The sequence below is a fragment of the Salvelinus sp. IW2-2015 genome, linkage group LG17, assembly GCF_002910315.2.
Source record: "Salvelinus sp. IW2-2015 linkage group LG17, ASM291031v2, whole genome shotgun sequence".
NCBI lineage: Eukaryota > Metazoa > Chordata > Actinopteri > Salmoniformes > Salmonidae > Salvelinus > Salvelinus sp. IW2-2015.
The window spans coordinates 20,326,303-20,349,764 of NC_036857.1; the positions used below are offsets into that span (position 1 = coordinate 20,326,303).

Sequence of the window (23,462 nt, forward strand, 5' to 3'; positions counted from 1 at the left end):
GCTGCAGCACCCCCTGAAAAAACAGAATACAAATATATACAGTACCACTCAAAAGCTTCGACACACCTACTCATTCCAGGGTTTTTCAAAAAAGCTGTCATCAAGGTAAAGGGTGGCTACTTTGAGGAATCTCAAATATAAAATATATTTTGATTTGTTTAACACTTTTTTTGGTTACTACATGATCCATATGTGTTATTTCATAGTTTTGATGTCTTCACTATTATTCTACAATGTAGAAAATAGTCAAATTAAAGAAAAACCCTGGATTATATATATTTTTCACACAAAAGTAGTGCATTGGGTCTTTAATAGTCTGTATTAGCGGACCGATATAGCAGCCTGCAGCGTGGGCAAAACTTTGTTCCTACGTTTTCTTTGGTGATGATGCTGCTTCCTATGACTCAGAAGTTGTGTAGCAAGCTAAGGTGACAACAATGCCTGCCAGGGATGTTTTTCAGTTGCTTTGAATTTTCAAAATCCTTAGGGTAAGAACACTTTTAAAGCCTCAAAGGATAAGATGATCCAACTTTCAAAATGTGTCATTATTGGCTAGCCACAGCAGTAAACTAGCTAGCTAGGTAGCGGTTTAGCTTTCTAGCATATTCACAAACTTGTTTTTAATAATTAACAAGCTAGTTAGCTACCACATGTAGCTAACAAGGTATGCCAAATAACAGTCTAAAAACCACTTAAGGGCAAATAAATCAGATTTGACCGTTCAGACAAGTCATCAGATTTGTATCTGACTTCAAACCACCTATGAAGGTGGCTTGAAATGTGGCTTGAAATATCCGATTCCATGTGCTTTTTGGCTGTTCAGACTGCGGGAAAAATAACAGATATGCAAATAAATAGGATTTGAGTCACTTCAAACTGCCAATGTGAACACGGTTTAAGAGCTTTCCACACCTGGATTGTACTGTATTTGCCCATTATTATTTTCTAAATTCTTCAAGTTTCGTCAAAATGGTTGTTAAAAAGTCTTGCCATAGATTTTCAAGCAGATTTAAGTCAAAACTTTAACTCGGCCACTCACAAACATTCACGGTATTCTTGGTAAGCAACTCCAGTGTAGATTTGGGGTTGTGTTTTAAGTTATTTTCTTGCTTAAAGGTGAATTAATCTCCCAGTGTTTGGTGGAAAGCAGACTGAACCAGGTTTCCCTCTAGGATTTTGCCTTATTCTGAAAAACTCCCCAGTCTTTAACGATTACAAGCATACCCATAACATGATACTTTACTCATGTCATATGTATATACTGTATTCTGTTCTACTGTATTTTAGTCAATGCCACTCCGACATTGCTCGTCCTAATATTTATATATTTCTTAATTCTATTATTTTACTTTTAGATTTGTGTGTATTGTTGTGAATTGTTAGATATTACTGCAGTTGGAGCTAGGAACACAAGCATTTCGCTACACCCGCAATAACATCTGCTAAATATGTGTTAACATTTGATTTGATACAGCCACCACCATGCTTGAAAATATGGAGAGTGGTACTCAGTAATGTGTTGTATTGGATTTGCCCCAAACATAACACTTTTGTATTCAGGACAAATGTTTTGCTATATTACTTTAGTGCCTTTTTGCTTACCGGATGCATGCTTTGGAATATTTGTATTATGTACAGGCTGCCTTCTATTCATTCTGTCAATTAGGTTAGTATTGTGGAGTAACTACAATGTTGTTGATCCATCCTCAGTTGTCTCCTATCACACCCATTAAACTTCGTAACTGTTTTAAAGTTACCATTGGCCTTATGGTAAAATCCCTGAGCGGATTCCTTCCTTGCCGGCAACTGAGTTAGGAAGGAGGCCTGTATCCTTGTTGTGACTGGGTGTACACCATCCAAAGTGTAATTTATAACTTCACCATGCTCAAAGGGATATTCAATGTGTGCTTTTTTTTACCCATTTACCAATAGGTGCCCTTCTTTACGAGACATTGGCAAACCTCCTTGGTCTTTGTGGTTGAATCTGTGTTTGAAATTCACTCCTCGACTGAAGGACCTTACAGATAATTGTATGTGTAGAGTACAGAGATAAGGTAGTCATTCAAAAATCATGTTAAACACTAGAACTGCACACAGAGTGAGTCCATGCATCTAATTATGTTAAGCATATTTTTACACATGAACTCATTAAGGCTTGCCATAACAAAGGGGTTGAATACTTATTGACATAAGATATTTAAGCTTTTCAATTTTTATACATTTTTCAAACATTTCTTGTGGGGTATTGTGTGCTGGCCAGTAACACAACATCAATTTCATCCGTTTTAAATTCAGGCTGTAACACAACAACATTTTGATCCGTTTTAAATTCAGGCTGTAACACAACAACATTTTGATCCGTTTTTAAATTCAGGCTGTAACACAACAACCTTTTGATCCGTTTTAAATTCAGGCTGTAACACAACAACATTTTGATCCGTTTTAAATTCAGGCTGTAACACAACAACATTTTGATCCGTTTTAAATTCAGGCTGTAACACAACAACATTTTGATCCGTTTTAAAATTCAGGCTGTAACACAACAACATTTGATCCGTTTTAAATTCAGGGCTGTAACCACAACAACATTTTGATCCGTTTTAAATTCAGGCTGTAACACAACAACATTTTGATCCGTTTTAAATTCAGGCTGTAACACAACAACATTTTGATCCGTTTTAAATTCAGGCTGTAACACAACAACATTTTGATCCGTTTTAAATTCAGGCTGTAACACAACAACATTTTGGAAACATTCAAGGGATGTGAATACTTTCTGAAGTATTTGTATATTGTATGTAAGGCAGCTCGTACACATTGCAGCATCAGTAGTCCTCTATCCTCTAATTAACTATGTCCATCCAGGTTCATACTCATCAAATCTGTTCAAACACAAATTCATGTTATTAAATGGAAATGTTTGTTTGGTGACGTCAATGGAAAATGTGTTGGTTGTTTACCTCAGCAAAATATCATACAATTCTTGAAAATGAATATGCCACAATACAAGAAAAGCCATTCCATTAAAAGCCATTTCCATTCTTTCTGTATGCATGAAAAGATCATTTATTCTTGTGTTCTGATTGAGTTTTCCATCCTGTTGTTATTATTATGTGTCTCTCTCTGTGAGTTCTAAAACCAAGGGGAATGTGACAGGCAGGAAGCAGCACTGATGGCGCCTACAGGATCTGCTCTGTATGCCGTGTCCTTGCTCTTCTCACTGGCCTCCAAAACTCAATGAATTGAAACAACCTTGTAGTTGAGCAACCACTCAGAGCCATTAAAGGACCAATTCCACTCTCTCTGGCAAGCTTTCTCCCAGCACTGAAATCTGTGTTTCTTTAGCATCTGTTTGGCCAATCAAATGGGTATACCACAGTACGAGAGCTAGCTAAATAGAAATATATAATATAAAGGGGAAGGTTTTTAATGTGAGGTGATAACATAATTTGGTCAATACAGTGTAGAAACAATAGCTTCTCCGAACTGGCAAAAACATCACTCCCACATAATGTCAGATGGTCAGTTTTCCCAGTAATGCAGGGAGATGGAAACTCTGTTTTTGCACTGTTAAGAAAGGCCCCTGGGAGTGGAATTAAAACTGAGCCAGAATATGTATCTTCGTTTTTTTAGATTTTGGTGGACAGAAGATGTAAATAAACACTGTTTATGTTTAATGCTGTAACACTTGCTTTGAGCGTGTATACAGAGAGAGCTTAAAATCAGAATGTATGCCAAATGCCCTTTTGAAGAAACATCCATGCAGAACATGAATGGGAAACCAGAAGCATAACAACTTTATGATCCCATCACCCTAAAGCCTTCTGCATGCTTTGGTTCGGCTGGGGGCCTAGTGTGCTTGCATAGTCCCTTAAAAGACATTCGCTTGAAAGACGAGAAAATGCAGCAATAGTACTGTTTCTCCATCTTGAGACGCCGTAGCCAGCATACTCTCCCTCAAAATAGTCAGAATTAATCTAAGATAACTCAAGAAATCTGTCATTCATTTTGAAGTTTTTGCCAAGGAGATCTTAGTCGCACAATTTGATATTAACTAAGATGTTTGGTGTGGTATTTCTCAAGTGAAAAAATGTGCATGAAAATGAGTTGTCTATCTTTGAATCACAACAAACACTTCATTAAAGAATCAATACTGTTGACCAATGAAGGGGTGTAGACTTCGGCATGTCTCGAGCAAAAAATGTGCGTACACGAATAGCCTTTCGAAAGACCAAAACTTAACAAAATGTCATAATATATGCACAAACTGATCCGAACTGTTTCGGATGAGAAGCATGCAGATGCCTTAAAGCATCAGGTGCAGGAGAGGACTTTGATCATCAGGTATGAAGGAAAGTCATGAGCATGGATTTGAGATATACACTTACCTTTCTGGAGGGACCACACCTCTGTGCTTGATATCAGCTTTGCACTGCTGCAGTGGGTATACAGGGTAATTTGTGTTGTAATTTAAGTCTGATTTGGTGGCTCTCAGGAGACGGGAATGAGATTGCAAACATTACAAGCTCCCCAGCTGTGCTTTGGGAGATTCAGGGCCGACACGGAGTGCATTTCAAATGCATTTGTGTTCTTCCTCAGCTCCCATGAAAAAAATTGACCTCAACCTACAAACAGAGGTTGGCAGCCAGATCTTAAAGGAAACTATGACAGTTCTTACTTAGCATTTTCTATCACAATGTTACCTGTGATCAGAAAACTGGACAGACATGAAAGTGCTCTTTGATTGTGTTTTTATAAGGAGCAACAAAATCACAGGAAACATTCAACAAATACATAAATTGGATTTCAGAGTGTATTAAACTATAGTTTTATGGAGACACTACACCTGCACAGCCACATGCAGTATCTCAGAGCAGTGAAGACTCACTGAGGATTTAGCAAGTTACAGTGCATTAGAATGGATGAGATGGGGGGGACCACAGTGATGGGTAGGTGAGGTGACAGAGGTGCTCCCAGGTGGTATGATATGGGTGAAGAAACGGGCCAGATTATACAATCACCAGTGACAGCAGAGTCACAGTGGGGAGCCAGCTCTGACAGGGATAGTGACCTACTGTATACTCCAAAAACACGCCACCATCTTCTTGACCATTCTGACCAAGACCTGCCACACACACGCACAGACACACATGCCCCCACAGGCACGCACACTCTTGCTCTCACACATAAACGCACCCACACAAATATATACACACACACCGCTCACATTGCTTGTGTGAAACTGCAGTGTGGAATGCATGACTGATCTGGCAGAAAGTCTCCTCTGCAGGGAAACAGTGGTTATAAATAAAACTGAGGAGAGGAGGCTTTGGAAGCTTTTATTACACACTCCTCACAGAGAGAGAAAGGGAAGGAGGCTTCATAAAAAGGGTCTCATGTATACTTACATAACACTCAAGGTCCCTGTCACCATCTCAAGAACAACATTTTAAAAGGGGAGGATTAGCCTAGATGAAGGTCCCAACACATCAGTGAAACACCCATACTATATCATGCCCCGTTGGATCTGGATCTTATCACCAGATGGGTCAAATAATAAGAAAGCATTTTACAGCAAATTGGCTGATTATGAACAGACTGAGTCAGAGAAAGAGGGCCCTGCAAAGAAGAAGTAGTGTGTTCTGGCACGCAGTATAGTGGAAGGTGATTGGATAATAGGGGCCAAGAGAACAGATGGGACAGGAACACAGAGCAGAGCAGAGCTGGACCAAACAGCTGAGGGTGCTTCCTCTGAATATGCATCCCCTCTTACCTTCACTCCCTGGCCCTGCTCCCTGCTACAAGCAGTTTTGCGTCTCTCTGATTGAATATGTCTGATAGAAATAGAAACACATTGGGTCCTGTGCCCTATTTGCTTTTGCATGAAAATACGTCCTTCTTATATTCTGCTCAGAGCTCAGCATGCCTTCTGAAAAGAGATTCCACACAAGAATAGGCTGGCTCCATTCCAGCAGCATTAATGTCTCTACCGCTCACTATATTCTTCATACCGGAGCTCCGCCTTTTGCTCCTCCCCCTCTGGATTAATTATGCAGCTCAATGCAGCACTCTGAGTCCCGGCTGCAGCTTGCTGGCTCACCCCCACCCCCATTCTCCCCTACACACGCAACTACATTATACTACATCCTTTCGTCTCTCCCTTTCTATCTCACACTCTGTCACTCTCTTGCTTTATCACACACTCTCATTCTCTCCGTTTGCCTCTGTCTCCATCTTGCTATCTCTCTTTTTTCTTTCTTGAATTTTTCCTTGCGTCGTGACCAAGGCTGGGACATTCTTCGGTGCAAGAATGCCAACACACACATCACAGTGCTTGCTTAGCGCCATTGTACGGGTAGCATGACATGTCATGTAAGACTCATGCTAAGATTGATGCTATCTCGATCACTCATTTGTCAGGCTATAAGAACATTTCTGATACTGGCATCATGGCATTTATCATGTTTATTGTTATGTTTTGTCATAGAAATGTGAATTTATTATAGCGGATGCTCTAAAAACCATGGATAGGCAACTAGCGGCATGCAGCCCTTTTGTAGGATGGCGGATCAATTTACAACGACTAAACATTTTCAAAATGTCGGTTAGGGCCCCAAAAGGGCTCTGACTACATGTATGGATGTGGGTACGCAGACCCGCGAGCCACTGCGCCCCCCCATGATGAGTTCAGATCTTTTGTGGCCCCCACCCCCATCAAATTTGTGCATCCCTGCTCTAAACACACAAAGATTAGAAAAGCAGCAATTACACACATGGCTAGCCCAAACATAATTGGACCAAGAGAACCCTCTATTCTAATTCTTTGCTGTCCAATGTATTTGTGGACTGACTGGGGAGAGTCCACTCTATTAAAAGAACGGCCTTTGACATACAGGGGATGAAACAAGTGTTATACAAACTACACTACTTCCCCAAGTTAAATCATTCATTTCCAGCATCGGGTAGACTTTTCCAGAAACAAATGTCCAACCTAGGATGTGTTCAGCCCTGCTTGTTTGCTCTTTGTAGTGTACAAAATATTAGGAACACCTGCTCTTTCCATGACATAGACTGACCAGGTGAATCCAGGTGAAAGCTATGATCCCTTATTGATGTCACTTGTTAAATACACTTCAATCAGTGTAGATGAAGGGGAGGAGACAGGTTAAAGAAGGATTTTTAAGCCTTGAGACAATTGAGACGTGGATTGTGTATGTGTGCCATTCAGAGGGTGAACGGGCAAGACAAAATATTTAAGTGCCTTTGAACGGGGTATGGTAGTAGGTGCCAGGCACACCGGTTTGAGTGTGTCAAGAACTGCAACACTGCTGGGTTTTCATGCTCAACAGTTTCCCGTGTGTATCAAGTATGGTCCACCACCCAAAGGACACCAGCCAACTTGACACAACTGTGGGAAGCATTGGAGTCAACACGGGCCAGTATCCCTGTGGAACACTTTTGACAACTTGCAGTGTCCATGCCATGATGAATTGAGGCTGTTCTGAGGCCCAAAAGGGGGTGCAACTCAATATTAGGAAGGTGTTCCTAATGTTTTGTACACTCAGTGTAAATCTGAGGTAACAGGTAAACAGTCGGCTGAAATGAGAAGCTTAGCATGGTGTGCTGTGGGGAAACAAACTTCAGAGTCCAAACACTCACCCAGCTGGGCATAGCAGACTCAAGCCCTCTTCAAATAGAGGAACACTGATTGAACATCAAAACCCTCAGGGGAACTAATAACTCTAAACACCACCAAATACACAGTCAGTCAGCTACTACAACATTAGATCAACATGATAGTAACTAAGATCAAATACAGCAGATAAACCTCTCATGCCTCAGCCACTGCCCCAAAGGCAGACAGTGGGATGGAAACACAACAACTGTTTGAGGAAGCAGAAATAACTTGGATCTTCAATTTCCTGGATTAGCTCTGTCCTGTGTCTCAACCGTGTGTCTAGTGGTTTTCTGGACAAGGCATCCCATAGTTAGGCTTAACCTGTTTTCATTCAAAATGCATTAGTGTCTAGAATGGAAAGTTGACCACTGGGCTCAGTGTAAACAGAACTAAAAATCCAAATGAACAAAGCACATCAACAAAGCATCAGACTGATATGAGACAAACACAAATGATTTCTGGTCATGTGTTTGTCTCTCCGTTGTTGTCATTTCAACATGTCCCATAAGGGAGCTGGCTTTATTTGCCAGGGCATTAGGCTAGCCTACCCAGGGACAAAAGCATGTGATGTGTGCAAATGCTCCTAATGGGAGAAACATGGAGGTGGGAGAAAGATTATGTACCATACAGCTGTACTGGGGTTATTGGCCACATTTGGCATGGTCTGATATGGTTACAGTATGCTTGTACAGTGAAATAAATTACAATCCCATGACTGAATATACCAGGTCAAATTGGGCAGAACTGAATGTGTAGTATTTATAGGTTTATATAATCCAGGAAAGCCTTAACATGAGATTAATTGCCCTGTATTGTCCATTCAACTCTTTGCTCTGAACATTCAATAGCACACTTCAAGTACCCCAGAATCAGCATAACAGAAAGACATATATCAGGTCAAGTGGAAAGAACAATTGTGTTCATGCTTTTTTGGTTTCTGTGCTGTTCGTCAGCAGGCGGGCAGCCCTCTATGTCGCTCTGCTGCAGGGGTCTTTTCAGTGCATGGAACCGGATGGCAAGAACACAGCGGGGGCTGGGCACTGCAATGTGCTGCAGTGCTCCAAGCTTTGTACCGCACACCCACTCTCTCTCTCTCTCCCTCATATACTTCCGCTCCGCTCCGCTCTTTCCTCTCATCATCTGTCTCCCTTATTCTCCATCTCTTTTCACTTTCCTTTTACGTCCCCTTCCTCTCCCATCTTTTTTATTTTCTTCCTAATAATCCCCTCTATTTTTGTCTTTCCTCCATCACTCACTTTCTATCATATTCTCATGCTCACTTTGAGCACACATTTCCACGGGGTGTGTGATGAGGTGCCCTGGTCTTGGTTGCTAGCAATGCACAACCGTACCGTTCTCTCCTCTCCTCTCCTCTCCTCTCCTCTCCTCTCCTCTCCTCTCCTGTATTTTTCAGGGTGACACTTCATCAAGGAAGGAATGTTCACCTTAATCATTTGGTATGTCCTCTATTTCCCTCTACTGTCTCCTGTATTCTTTCTCAGTGGTAGCAATACAGAAGGGCTGGATAACTTCTGTGAATATTCATTGTGCCCTTCTGCATATCATTTTATCCATTCAAAGCCTTATATTTTCTCATTATAAAGCTCTGGCTCCATTTCAGTCCATTCAATTCCTCTCTGTAGTTGTTTTAATGTAATCCAATTCTAATAGAGTTTTGAGTTTGGTTTGGTGGAATGCTCACAGTGCAGAATTGGCTGACATGCGGAGCTAAGCACTCTGCTAACTGTGGTGTCAGGGTGACAGCAGTGTTGGCTCCGCTATATCGCCTTCGCCATCAGTAACAGGGGCGCACTAAACACCCCGTGTCACACAATCTGGGAAAGGGGGTGTCACACCGAGAGGATGAGCAATGACAAGACTCCTGACACTTCTGCTGATCTGCCTCTTCCTGAGGTGCTATACACTCAATAGGTACAAGGGATTGTATTCCTGCAGAGGTGAACCCAATGATCTATTAACCCAAAAGTCCAAAGCTTCTAAAAGAATGAACACATAATGTCTCAATTCAAAACAATGGAATTCAAATGTTTTAAATGAGACTTATTTCTCATTACCTTCAATGACCTGATGGTAACAAAAACATTAAAATCTCATTTGTTACAGTGCATTCAGAAAGTATTCAGTTCTCTCACATTTTCCACATTTTGTTACGTTACAGCCTTATTCTAAAACGGATTAAATATATTTTTTCTGTCATCAATCAACACACAATACCTCATAATGACAGAAGCGAAAACAGGTTTAGACATTTTTGTAAATGCATTAAAACCAAAAAACAGAAACACAATGTTATATTAGTATTCAGACCCTTTGCAATGAGACTCGAAATTCAGCTCAGATGCATCCTGTTTCCATTGATCATCTTTGTGATGTTTCTACAACTTGATTGGAGTCCATCTGTGGTAAATTCAATTGATTGGACATGATTTATATATGACATGTCTATATAAGGTCCCAGAGTTGACAGTGCATGTCAGAGCAAAAACTAAGCCATGAGGTCGAAGGAATTGTCCGTAGAGCTCCGAGACAGGATTGTGTCGAGGCACAGCTCTGGGGAAGACAACGCAGGAGTAGCTTCGGGACAAGTCCTTGAGTGACCCAGCCAGAGCCCGGACTTGAACCCGAACGAACATCTCTAGAGAGACCTGAAAAAAGCTGTGCAGATACCATTCCCCATCCAACCTGACAGAGCTTGAGAGGATCTGCAGAGAAGAATGGGAGAAACTCCCAAAATACAGGTGTGCCAAGCTTGTAGCGTCATACCTAAGAAGACTCAAGGCTGTAATCGCTGCCAAAGGTGCTTCAACAAAGAGTAAAGGGTCTGAATACTTATGTAAATGTGATATTTCTGTTTTTTTTWAATTATAGATGTGCAAAAATGTCTAAAAATCTGTTTTTGCTTTGTCATTATGGGGTATTGTGTGAAGATGGATGAAATTGTTTTTTTTCTCATCAATTTCAGAAAAAGGCTGTAACGTAACAAAATGTGGAAAAKGTCAAGGGGTCTGAATACTTTCCGAATGCATTGTATATCACAGGACATGTCTGATTTTTCATGACCTTATTCATGATCTGTCTCTTTCATAGGAGTGATTGGATAGTAAAGTGCCATACTATTTCATTCAACAGTCAGGTTCTATCCTTCAGCTGCTGTGATTGGTCCTCTGACTGAAGACCACCCTGATTCCAGTCCTGTTCTATCCTGATTACAATACTCAAATTATTTTAGCCAACAGCGAGATATCCACTGTTTCAAATCCCGCTATGCTAATTCTATATAAGTACTTTTTAGGCTCCTTCAGACTTCAGTGGTTCTCAACTTCTCATATTTTCAGTCTTATAGAGAACAGCAGCTAATACTTGGACACAGTGAGGGGTGTCATTGCAGCGTTGCTATTAGCAGCTGGGTTTTCTCAGCAGTGCTATCTCAGTGTCTTCCTCAGCGTGATGTCTCTACCCTGCTGGGAGTCTCTCAACCTCATCCCCAGGATAATGTGAAGAGGAACAGTCTTCCATAATTCCATGGGTGTCAATGATCATTAAAGTGTTGTTGGCATAATCATTTACCTCATCTGAAAAATATACATTAGTTCATAAATTACTAATTTTCCAGAATGCAAAATCTAAGCCTATTATGAATAGTTTGGTTATTTTTGAAAAATGTATGTTAAACTCACTGAGTCTAGGCTACGCAGTAGTAGGCCTACTCCAGAATCGGCATGGTTATGATTTTATTTGAATATGATTGTTCTGACTGTGTTTTAATGTGTGATTCATTGTGGGTACTTGCAAGCACAGGAAGGGATGTGATAGTTGCTGAAGTCGCTCACAGAATTGGGGAAGTACTACTCATCGTCTATCACTATGGTACTAAGATGGCAGTGCTACAGTGTGTGTGGTGTAGTTAAAAATAAAAAAACATTGGTTTGAAATATTGAGGATGGGACACACTAAAACAGCTTCGCAGTCTCTCAGAGAAAGAGCCACCATGCTCACAAAAGGCAGAGAGACATGAATAATAAAGTGGGTTTTTCCCTTTTTGGTCCACAACTGCCACGGTATAGTGGATATGCTCCTCACAAAGCTGCTATCGTGTCTCTGGGAGATTGGGTCAGACTACTATAGAGCAAGGATATAGGGGTCAGCAGCTCTGGTCAGGAGAGGATGGGTCCCCAACCCTCCCTAGCTTTCCTCCTGTCCTGCCTACTGAGTGGGAGTATCCTTTTCAATGACAGAAAGAGGACATGGTCTGTAAATCCTTTACAAACACAGATTCTTCACACTACTCTCCCAAACTAATACTGAACCTGGTTTCCAGATTGAGTAAATAGCCTACAACTGTGGAGAGCAGAGCTGCCCCTAAAAATAAACAGCAAATCACTAAAAGATCATCTTCACTCATTTTACAGTACTATCTATAAAGATACAGTACTATCTTATTAGAAACGTCGCAAATCTTTTAGATAGGCTACAGATTAAAGAAACAGCGCCTACTGCTGGCCGATGTAAATTATTCAAACAGAAAAATGTCAAGGTCATAATCACATCAAATGACATCACAATGAGCAAAATAGAAAAGTGTAAATACGCCTCATATAAGCCGCAAGAAAATATATATTTATATTGAAAATACCCCATCTGTCTGTTAGATTGCGTTGTGTCCAGTAGCCCTTCATAAAATCTTTAAAATGCCCTTAGCCTTCACTTTCCTCTGCGGTTCCTACTGTGTGACCACTGAGGGGTGAGAGAGAAACCCTCCTCTTTCCATGGAAGGAGATTCCTCCAGCCCTGCATACCCTCTCTGTGAGATAGTTCTCAGTCTGTGCCTGCAGCCCCAGTGACCTATCAAGTTCTCGACACACCATTTCTAATTAAGACAGATCAATCTCGACACACCATTTCTAATTAAGACAGATCAATCTCTACACACCATTCCTAATTAAGACAGATCAATCTCTACACACCATTTCTAATTAAGACAGATCAATCTCTGCACACCATTTCTAATTAAGACAGATCAATCTCTACACACCATTCCGAATGCATGTGTTATCTAAGCAACCCAAATGCATGCATCATATTACAGAGTATTCACATACAGCTGCACACAAAATGAGAGTCCACACATACGAGTGTGCACATCGTCCCCTTTTGGGATTATCATTATGCAGTACATTTGTTTCACCGTGAAATGATGCACCTGTCCACCTGACCTCTCATTTAAACCATCAACATCAAAATTAAAAATTTTAATAAATGCCTTGTCCCAGGAAACTTCAAGTTTGCTCTGAATTCACAAAAACTGCATGGCTATTTTAAGTCCCCCTGCCCCATGTCAGCAAGATGCTGGGGTCTGGGGAAACTCCACTATCTATAGACTGAAATGGGATACTGTTGCACTTGACAACCGTGTGCACAGAGAGTAACTTGGCTTGGAGCATCAGAGTCCCGCTCTAGCCTTCTCTCTCCTTCCCTGTAAAGTCTCGATTATGTAAACATTTAAAAATAAAAAATCTCTAAATGAATTATCAATTAATTAGCTCCAATATGTCATTATAATTATATCAGAAAAAAAAGAACTTCAAAAGCATCCCACCAGCCCAACAGTAGATGTGAAAAGCAGTTTACCTTGTGTGCTGGGTCTCTTCCTCCTCAGGGCAAACGTCTCTAGAAGCTTCAGGGCACTGAGATAGATAGAAATAAAGAGAATGAATATTCCTTCAATAATTACTTTCTCTTGTTTCCAGTGTTAGAATAATGGACTAGTGCATATTTCTAGAACACTGTGGACTCTTGCCTCACATCCACACACACCATAATGGATTACTACAGTAAATTAATACAAATCAGCTCCGGGGAGGGATAAAAACTACACACACACAGCAGTTTTTTCTTCACTCGTTCTGCTGCTTTTTTTAATGCTGTATCAGCCTGTATCGCCACCTCATTGGCTAAGCTGCCCTTCAATAACATAAGTGCTGTGCTTTAATTGGGAGGGGGCAGTTTCACGGTGCATCAGGACCGCTCCCGCCAAGCTCTTCTTTTCTCTAAAGTGGACAAGAGTGCCGAGCTCTACAGATTCATACACAGAGCGTAAAAAAGAAGGGAAGGAAGGACATGAGAGAAACAGAGTGAGTGTTAGGAGGGAGAACTAAGGAAAGTAGCAAATCAGTGAGCTGCTATAGGACAAACACAGGCACGCCGAGCTAGGATTCAGTGTATTTCCATGGTTAGGATTTTTGAGACACAAGCAAAGACGACCACTACATTTCTGCAGTGTGTGATGGACCTATGCAGTACAGTGATGTGTCAGGAGGCTCAGGCCAGATAAAAGGGAGACTTCCCAGGGCTCGCTGCTGAGTACAGTCTAATTGCTGTGTTAGGGGGATGGGAGGGGGTCAAATGCAGTGATGCCCGAAAGACATCCAGCCAGGAATTGAGGAATCAAGGTAGCCGCAGTGTACCCAGTGACAAATGCATTTTCCTCATGAATTATTGAAGGTGCCCCAGAAGGCATGGGGAGTAGGTGGGGGCAAAGCCAGGCAGCAGGCTACTGCTGTCTTTTCACTAGAAGACCTGTCAGACTGTACACTGTCTAGCTAACTATTGTACACTCGCATTATCTTAAACATATTTTGGTTTATAGTCATTGTTAATGGCAAAATATGCTATTCCTTTCAAGTAATATAACTACAGGCAATCCAGCGAAAGGATGGCTGGTTGTGTGTGCATTCGACTCAAGTTTCATGTTGTAGAGGGCTTGATGTACTGGAGGGCTTAAACATAAAATGGTTCTGTGGGTTTGACTTTGTGGTGTCAGATTCCCTATACCCTTCCCCCACCCTCCCTTACATCTGGCGCCGGCATCGTCTTTCAGCTGCTTTTACAGTACAATACACTCAAGATCAACATTACATCATACAATACCGTGGCCATATCTGCCGCAGCTGCACCCCGCTAAGTCTTTTGTGATGGTCATAGCATTAGAATCACATTAAAAGGTAGCGTTCAGAGTCCGCAGCATCAAGCTTGTGACTCATGAGCAAAGCCTGATTCACAGCCCTAGTCAGTAGATGAAGAGATGGGTATTAGGAATGACTAAATGTATTTGTTCAGATCATCTGTCCTCCTGTATGGTATGACGGGTGATATTGATACATTTAGTCATAAGGTGAATGTGATCGATAGATGACGTAACACCATTTACACTGGACAGTCAATCTAAACATATATACAAATTATAAGAACCACAGGTTCAGCGAAATGTATACAACACATTTGATTTTATTACTGCAAAATAACAATCTAGTTTTCATAAGTCATGCAAGGTACAAATAAAAAAGCTTAACACATTTTTAAAAGGGAACAAGTCTTCATTTTAACTGTGAATATTCAGTCTACAATATTTTAGAAATATACAAGTTTAGAATATTACACTTCTTCAGTTTTCCCACTTTGTAGTTATTGCACTGGTGTTCCAGATATAAAGATGTCTCTTGGTGGTAGAAGTTCTAGGCCTTACATGAGCACATTACAGGGTATTTACAGCATATGACAAATCTGTATAGATCACACCACAGAAGCCATGTGGAGAAAACTATAATTGGTGCCCCCATCTGGTGGAGAATAGCTCTACTAAAGGGTCATAATTAACATGAAAATATGCACTTGTAATTTCAGAGAACCATCAAACACGGGGGTAAAATAAAGATTAGACGGTAAAGGATATGATTCTTAAAGTAATGTGCTATATTTTGTGATTTAATTTATTAACTTTTGAAAGTAAACATTTCAGCAAACTTTGCACAGGTGCATATCCGTATGCTGAGTAAACTTGGCAATGAAATATACACGCTGTGTCAATCAGCACGATATGGTCCGAGTTTGATTTCACACAAAATCCATTGTCATAAGAGTTGAAAAACACAGGCTTGGAGCCTATGACAAAAGATGATAGAGAATATAACCATAACAAATGTCCCTGAAACATGATTTACTTTGGTGTACAGAAAACATCAATGGAAACTTGGTTTCCCTGTGGGTTTTACAGGGAGAGTATACACAGTGATACTTATATCTGTGGGCTGGAATACCTGCTCAAGCATCTCCTCCACTTTATCCCAACTCAGTCGATCAAGGCCACAGCCGATGCTGTATAATAGAAGGATAGGAAAAATGGAAGTTGAGTCAGCATACCAACAATATGCAAATTAATTAAATGTCAACATAATGGTGATTTTTTTGTGTAGAATGTATTTATACAAACCGAGGCATTGATATTCCAGTTACTCCATTTTGTAAGCAATGAGACTTCATGTCCTCGAGGCTCTGCCGTAGGTTGTCATAGGTAGGTTTGTGGCTGTATTTTTCTTTTGTAATCTGTAAGACAGAGACACCACAAAAGATCACAAAATAAAAGGCTTTATATGTTTTAGTTGGTTGGTATATAGCGCTAAGCATCTTACCAGGTAGTACACAAAACGCTTGTTTCTTTTCAGTACAGCACATTGCCCTGGCACCTTCTCTGAAGTAAAAACCAGTAGACAGTGATCTTGATCAATGACATTGGCTTATGATATAAACTATGCCTTCTATCTGTAGTGCGAACTTTGAAGTGAAAATGGCACATCACAACAGACTTCCATAGAATGCAGAGTGCATAATAACAAACATGAATACACAGGACTCACTCTGTTTCTTCAGCTCATCTACTCCACTAAATTGTTTCTTGAATTTGACAGCGATGCCAGCCCCCATGCGACAGTCCTCGCTGATACAATGGGCCAGGACCTCATCTTCACGACAGGAGAACAGGTCCCCCTTCACATGACGCAGGCTCCAGCCGCCTTCTGCATTCTGGCCATGAGAGGGCAGCATTATACCATATGACGAGACATCAAGTACATAGCTAGTTATACCAAAGACTTTCTAACCTCTGTCCTTTACCTTAGCTCCAGATAAGTAGTTAGCTTGCTGAGTAGGACTGTAACAACATAATATGGGCATTGTTTAAATGCCATTCAACGGTATGCCGGCATTACCTACTAGCTAAATTTGGTGGTTTCTAGACAGATTCCGACCATACGCTTGCTTAGAGCTGCACTGGGGTTAGACAGGCTTCCTGTTTAGACGATGACAACGCGGAGCCAGAACGATAGGAACACGTACCTCACTCCAGGGATGACAAATGTGTTGTACTCCGAATTGTCCCAACTGCTACATAAATAAGATTGAACGACTTTAAAACACTAGAAGTCGTTCAATCTTCTTGGTGTAACATTTGGGATAATAGGCCAATTCAGAGTACAATGCATTTCTCATTCCTGGATTGAGGTACATTTTCCGAGCCATTTCTCGCGCTGGCTCTGTGGTTTCAATCTAAACAAGAAGCCGGTCAGACCCAGTACCGCTGTAAGAAGGCGTAGGCTCGAAATCTATTCTGGCTAATTTAGGTGTTTTTATGATGGCCACTTACCTTATATTTGTCAATAGAGCTCACTGGCTCTTCAGATACAGTTGACATTATACGACAGGTAAACTGTAATCAACCAAGTAGAGGGAGGGATAGGCAATTGTTGTTAAAATGCAAGCTAAATGAAAGTACATTTGATTATTTGAACCTGCAGTATTAGCTAGCACTACAACAAGCACATTTGGCTGACTATTGCATAAGGCTAGCTTTGATGTATTTTTCTTAATTTAGCAACTTACTGAGCTAGCGTCAAAGTCGTTCAGTTTCTCTTTCAATTTAACCAAAATGCGGACATTATCAGCTAGCAATCGACTTCCTCTTTGTGTCACAGCTGGGAATTCGTCCCAGCATATCCAAGGCGAAACTGTTTAAACCTATCCAATCATTTCATGTCAAAGGTAGGAGGAGCTAGAGGTCCATTATGCTCGTGCTCCAGTACCTCCACCATCAATGCTGAAAGTGAATACTGTCATAAAAAGTCGGACATTTCTGAGTTTCATAGATTCGACTCGAACGTGGCATAAGATTTCAATATTATCAGGTTATTTTATGATATAGTGATGATGTAGCCACGAGCTACGCTGATACCGCGTTCAAAAGAACTGGGAACTCGGGAAAAAAACGAGCTCCGACTGGGAAAAATCAACTGGGAATTCGGGCCTCTTTCTAGAACTCCGACTTTCCGACCTAATGATCACTGACGTCATGATTTGACCTCGTATTTTTCCGAGTTTCCAGTTGCTTTGAAATAGGCATTAAATGGATAGTGCATTTAGTCAGGGGCCAGGGCTATATAATAGGCTTACATCCCATACAATAGGTCAACATGGGTGTTTATTTAATCAGTAAGGCCCGAGGGGTGTGGTATATGATACCATGGCTAAGGGCTGTTCTTATGCGCAATGCAGAGTGCCTGGATACAGCCCTAGCTGTGGTATATTTGCCAAACACCGCAAACCCCCGAAGGTTACCTTATTGCTATTATAAACTGGTTACCAATGTAATTAGAGAAGTCTAAATAAATGTTTTGTCATTACAATGGTTTACGGTATGATATACCACAGCTGTCAGCCAATCAGCATTCAAAGCTCGAACCACCCAGTTTATAATTAGCCCTTGATCATCACTCAGTTACATTACATTAGGCATACACATAAGTCGTTGGATGAAGGCGTCTTCTGTATGGGGAAGTTTTGTTAATAGCCGCAACACTCGGTCTGAACATTAACACGCATCACTTGTGGTATGGGTTTTGGAAGCATAAGGACCATATCTTTCATATTAGCGAAAAATAATAATTTAAAAGTTAAATTGATACACACCTTTAATTATAGGGTTAGGGTTCCCACACAGCCATATTTCCATGTTACAGCGCTTGTTTATGATAAACCGATAGAAGACATTGTGGACTACCTGTGCCAATTAGCTGTCTGCATCTCCGAATACCTGTGTGGGGAGCCCACAAACGTGTTGTCACTGAAATATTGTTGGCTGTAACTGTTTTAAAACAGTTTACAGTAAGTGCATGTGTATTTTGCATTTGTTTAATTATTTTTTAATGTGATATGAAAGTAGAGGGTTATTTTTTTAGAACCGTACCGCAATTGAGAATCGATTCACTTTTAGATGGTGTATTTGGCTGTTTTGGCTTCCAGAGCCAATTGAGAATCGATTCACTTTTAGATGGTGTATTTGGCTGTTTTGGCTTCCAGAGCCAATTGAGAATCGATTCACTTTTATGGGTGTATTTGGCTGTTTTGGCTTCCAGAGCCAATAGAAATCGATTCACTTTTAGATGGTGTATTTGGCTGTTTTGGCTTCCAGAGCCAACTGAGAATCGATTACTTTTAGATGGTGTTATTTGGCTGTTTGGCTTCCAGAGCCAACTGAGAATCGATTCACTTTTAGATGGTGTATTTGGCTGTTTTGGCTTCTCAGAGCCAATTGAGTATCGATTCACTTTTAGATGGTGTATTTGGCTGTTTTGGCTTCCAAGACAACTGAGAATCGATTCACTTTTAGATGGTGTATTTGGCTGTTTTGGCTTCCAGAGCCAATTGAGAATCGATTCACTTTTAGATGGTGTATTTGGCTGTTTTGGCTTCCAGAGCCAATTGAGAATCGATTCACTTTTAGATGGTGTATTTGGCTGTTTTGCTTCCAGAGCCAACTGAGAATCGATTCACTTTTAGATGGTGTACTTTAGGATGGTGTAATTTGGCTGTTTTGGCTTCCAGAGCCAATTGAGAATCGATTCACTTTTAGATGGTGTATTTGGCTGTTTTGGCTTCCAGAGCCAATTCGCCCTTTAAACAGAACATGTAAGGTCCTTGGACTAAGGAGTAACGTTACACTTCTTTTAGTCCAATATTGGGCTAGGTGTTTATTATGCAACTTCATACACATTTACTGTTCAATGAATATGGATTTCAAGTTCAACACACACAAAAAGAGAGGTGGTGCCCTAAAGTAAAAAAAAATGTAAAATGGTGCCAGAAATGTAATAAGACTGCTACCGGTGTACTATATTGTCAGCTCTATTGAAACCTCATCAAGTATAAGCCCCAAAATCGGATGGATGCTTTGTTTACCAGCAAAACATAATTGCAAAATAAACTCTACAATCTGCCTCTGCATGATGTCTTTCAATCATAATGAGATGGAGAAAACTGGTCCCTTTCACTGTAGCCTGCACATACAAAATGCAATCATGAGTAGTGGAACACACACAACCATCAGGGCAAACAGAAACACATTGATATGTACACATTAGGGATTTCAAAAGAAAATGGTGTGTTATTTGCTGTTTATGGAGAGAGAAGGAGAGTTATTAGAGCAGTGATTTCCCCCTCTGGACAAGAGTCCACGTGGGCATGGTGGTAGTGTCTGCCGGCACAGGATAGCTGAAGCTGCTGGTAGATGGATTCAACTTTTGATTGAAAGTAGTCCAGAAACTTATTGCAGAGGTCCAGCTTCAGAGCTCACTCCAGAGCTCTTACGTCGCCGTTCATTGATCCAGTCCCCAGGGTTGACATCCATTTGCAGCATCTTCATCACCCACTTGTCTTTCCTGGCCCCGTCAATGAACTCATCCAAAGACAGCTCCCCTGACGGAGGAGAGATAGTTAGCATTACCCATTAACTAGTGAAACCAAAACACATACACCGAAGGAAAAACATTACTCACCCATGGTCCAATTTTCAAAATACTCTGGAATGTGTTACACCCATTAATGACTAAGTCGCTTTGGATAGAAGAGCCTGCTAAATGGCATATACTGTATATGTCTGTGTGTGTTACACACAGTCATAACGACATGGAAATCACAGTGAGAACCTGTTAAATCATTAAATTATTAAAAGCACAGATCAAACTGTCAGAGAACAGTAAGGGGGTAAAGAAAACATCCTCACCATCTCCGTTTTCATCCACCAGTTCGAATATTCTGTCAACCACTTGATCTGGTGTCAGGAGGTTACACTCTGAATCCAGTTCTCCATGACAGGCTTTCTTTAGTCGGTAGATGGACTGAGAGAAGATAACATTTTGGAATTATATCCCATATGTATACTGTACATGTCTATAGAAATACTATATTTTATTTAATCATACACTAATCTTTCAACGACTGGAAAATGTTGGTTGTTACCTCTACAATCTCCAGCAGCTCTATCTTGTCAATGCAGCCACTTCCATCTTTGTCGTACATTTTAAAAGTCCACTTCAGTTTATGTTCCAACTTGCCCCTCAAGACCAGGTTAAGGGCTGCAACATACTCTAGAAAATCAATTGTGTTGTCCTGCAAAGGGGGGGGGGGGAAATCATAACAGATTGAAATGATACTCATCAATAAACACTGAAATGAAGAGAAAAGGTGTTCAACAGTTATCACTTGAAGGACCACATGTGGACACTGTGGCCCTCAAAGGCCCCCCATCAGATTACTGTAATCTGTATGCTACTCACTCCGTTCTTGTCGAAGGCGCGGAACATATTCTCAATATAATCCGCTGCCTCCTTGTTGTTAGTAACGCCGAAGAAGCTCTTGAACTCATGCATATAGAGTGTTCCACTTGGGCACTCCACCACAAACTTCTTATACCACTCCTGCAGCTCTGCAACATCAATTTCCTGGTCTGAGTCACTCTCCTCACTCAGTCGCTGACCCATCACGGAAATAGTAGTTAAATACTTTGAAGAGCCTCTTTAGTTGAAGGTGTTGTCTCATTTTTTATTGGACTCCTTACTTGAAGAGGTTGTCACTCATGATTTAAAGTTGTCTGTCAGTCAGTGGTGTAGCTCTACTCTTTAGATGCTCCACACAAAAAAATATTATTCCAACTTTGTCCCCATTACCATCACAACTGCACCTTTTGAATCCATCCACTGTGTCTGTACTATTACTAAAGAAAAATGCTATGTTTCCATACATAAACAAAAATAGTGCAACAGAAACAGTGAGTTAGTATTACCCCTGGTCTGCCAATGCTGCACTGAGGGTAGAGACTGGGCAAGGACTGTTGTGGATCACATGACACAAGGGATTAGGAATACATACCCACTGTCTGGATCAATTAGTTCATAGTGAGATCATGAGAAGATTTGCCTTTGTCCATCTCCTAAATATTGCTCAAGGGTCAGTATGGGAAATCCTGTCAGTCCAAGGCAAGTGAGCTGCTAGAACTACTGCAACAGACAGGTATAAAGATGTTTCAAACTGCTAACTGAACTGGTATTGTAGACTACTATAAACCTAAAAGGAAGAGCCGTTGACTTGACATCAGGGTAACATGAGGAAATTGATCACCCGAAAGAAAAGGTAAAGGACCAGTTTCCCAGACCCAGATTAAGTTTAGTCCTGGACTAAAAGGTACTTTCAATGGAAACTATCAATTGAGATTTCTTTCTCCCTCCATGGCGAGGTTTAATCTGGGTCTAGGAAACTAGCCCATAATGTCACTTCTGATTCAGATGGATTGGGTTAAATGCAGAAGACACATTTCGGTTGAATGCATTCAGTTGTGCAACTGATTACATATCCTCTTTCCCTTCCCTATTCTAGCCAGGGTAGCCAAAATAATGGACAACTGGGAAATTTTACACATCCCCCAAGCATGATGAGACATTAATTACTTAATTAACTCAGGAGCCACACCTGTGTGGAAGCACCTGCTTTCATTATACTTTGTATCCCTCATTTACTCAAGTGTTTCCTTTATTTTGACAGTTACCTGTACATTGAGTCATATACAGGCAAGACCCAGTAAATTCCCTGGTGAAATATGAAGTCCATGAGCATCTTTAAGCAGATCAGTTTTGTCAAGTAGGTCAAGGTTTCCCAAAGTCGGTCCTGGGGCCTCCCCTGGATGCACATTTCGTTTTTTTTGCCCTAGCACTACACACAGTAGGTTACTTTCTAAATGTAATCTGTTACAGTTACCTGTCCAAAATTGTAATCCGTAACATAACTTTTGGATAAACCAAACTCAGTAACGCAATCTGATAACATGCAGTTACTTTGATTACTTTCCCCTTACGAAGCATTAAAAGAAGACAAGCATGTGTGTTACCAATTGAACCAGATCTATTGCAGGATAAATCAATGTTAAAGTTTACATAGCTGGCCATATATGGATGTTACATTTTACTTTAGGGGTTGGTGATGTAGGCTTCTTCTAACTCATCGCTTTCTACGACATATAATAATACAATTAGACTTTGTTTTATAATGTAAAAATATAATTTATCAGAATTCCAGTCATGTTTTACCCCTTGATCTTCAAGAATAGGACTTGGAAATATGGAAGTATAGACTAGCAAAATTGTTTTACCTGAGCATAACCCCAAAACAAAGGACTTATTAGCCAGCCCTACACTGTTGTTTATGATTTTGTTGTCATGCAGGACTGATTGGGCTCATTGATTAGAGTTGAAAAATAAATGCGCCGCTCATGAAATGGCATGCTTTGAGCACTACTCAAAAGCATGTGAAAAATGTTTGCTTTAGGCCGATTGTTTAACTTTTTGTTGGTGACTGGTTGATATCTTTATAATGTGCAGCTGTTTAAAGGGCAAATCCACAGATGAAACAATAGTAAAATGGTCGCCCCTCAGTTTTTTACCAAAAGAGGCGGGATGGGCCTGGAGAAATGTAACCACTCTCAGATTAATAGACAGAGCTATGGATGCAAGGACTGACCATCCATGATATCAACATTATTGTTTTAACCATGTTATGAGGCTATACAGTGTTTGTTTACATTTACAATGTTTACAAACATTGGAGGAAA

At 40.6% G+C, this 23,462-nt stretch overlaps 2 protein-coding genes across 3 annotated transcripts; both read right to left on the reverse strand.

Annotated features, from left to right (window-relative positions):
• Window positions 1-14,967: 14,967 nt before the first annotated feature.
• LOC111977224 (ADP-ribose glycohydrolase OARD1) lies at window positions 14,968-17,520 on the reverse strand. 2 transcript variants are annotated; one of them, XM_024006593.2, is made up of 7 exons: window positions 17,411-17,520; window positions 17,175-17,237; window positions 16,390-16,555; window positions 16,165-16,223; window positions 15,966-16,078; window positions 15,793-15,850; window positions 14,968-15,637 (listed from the first exon to the last, which is right to left on the reverse strand). In XM_024006593.2, the coding sequence occupies exons 2-7, from the start codon at window positions 17,220-17,222 to the stop codon at window positions 15,590-15,592; spliced, it is 492 nt and encodes a 163-aa protein (XP_023862361.1). In that variant the 5' UTR covers window positions 17,223-17,237; window positions 17,411-17,520; the 3' UTR covers window positions 14,968-15,589. The 2 variants fall into 2 exon arrangements, with proteins under 2 accessions (XP_023862361.1, XP_070304046.1); XM_070447945.1 differs by having other exon boundaries at window positions 14,968-15,850.
• A 2,142-nt stretch (window positions 17,521-19,662) lies between these two features.
• LOC111976487 (guanylyl cyclase-activating protein 2) lies at window positions 19,663-21,670 on the reverse strand. The gene is made up of 4 exons (XM_024005334.2): window positions 21,139-21,670; window positions 20,822-20,971; window positions 20,586-20,700; window positions 19,663-20,278 (listed from the first exon to the last, which is right to left on the reverse strand). Exons 1-4 carry the CDS (start codon window positions 21,340-21,342, stop codon window positions 20,127-20,129), a joined length of 621 nt encoding a protein of 206 aa, XP_023861102.1. The 5' UTR covers window positions 21,343-21,670; the 3' UTR covers window positions 19,663-20,126.
• Between the last annotated feature and the right edge of the window lie 1,792 nt (window positions 21,671-23,462).

Coding starts and splice junctions, on each gene's coding strand:
- LOC111977224 (XM_070447945.1), bottom strand. CDS start 17,222: ATGTCAACTGTATCTGAAGAGCCAGTGAGCTCTATTGACAAATATAAG. Junction 16,556..17,174: donor GCTCTATTGACAAATATAAG/GTAAGTGGCCAT, acceptor TCTCATGGCCAG/AATGCAGAAGGCGGCTGGAG. Junction 16,224..16,389: donor AGATGAGCTGAAGAAACAGA/GTGAGTCCTGTG, acceptor TTTTTACTTCAG/AGAAGGTGCCAGGGCAATGT.
- LOC111976487 (XM_024005334.2), bottom strand. CDS start 21,342: ATGGGTCAGCGACTGAGTGAGGAGAGTGACTCAGACCAGGAAATTGAT. Junction 20,972..21,138: donor GCGCCTTCGACAAGAACGGA/GTGAGTAGCATA, acceptor CCCCCTTTGCAG/GACAACACAATTGATTTTCT. Junction 20,701..20,821: donor AGCTGCTGGAGATTGTAGAG/GTAACAACCAAC, acceptor ATCTTCTCTCAG/TCCATCTACCGACTAAAGAA.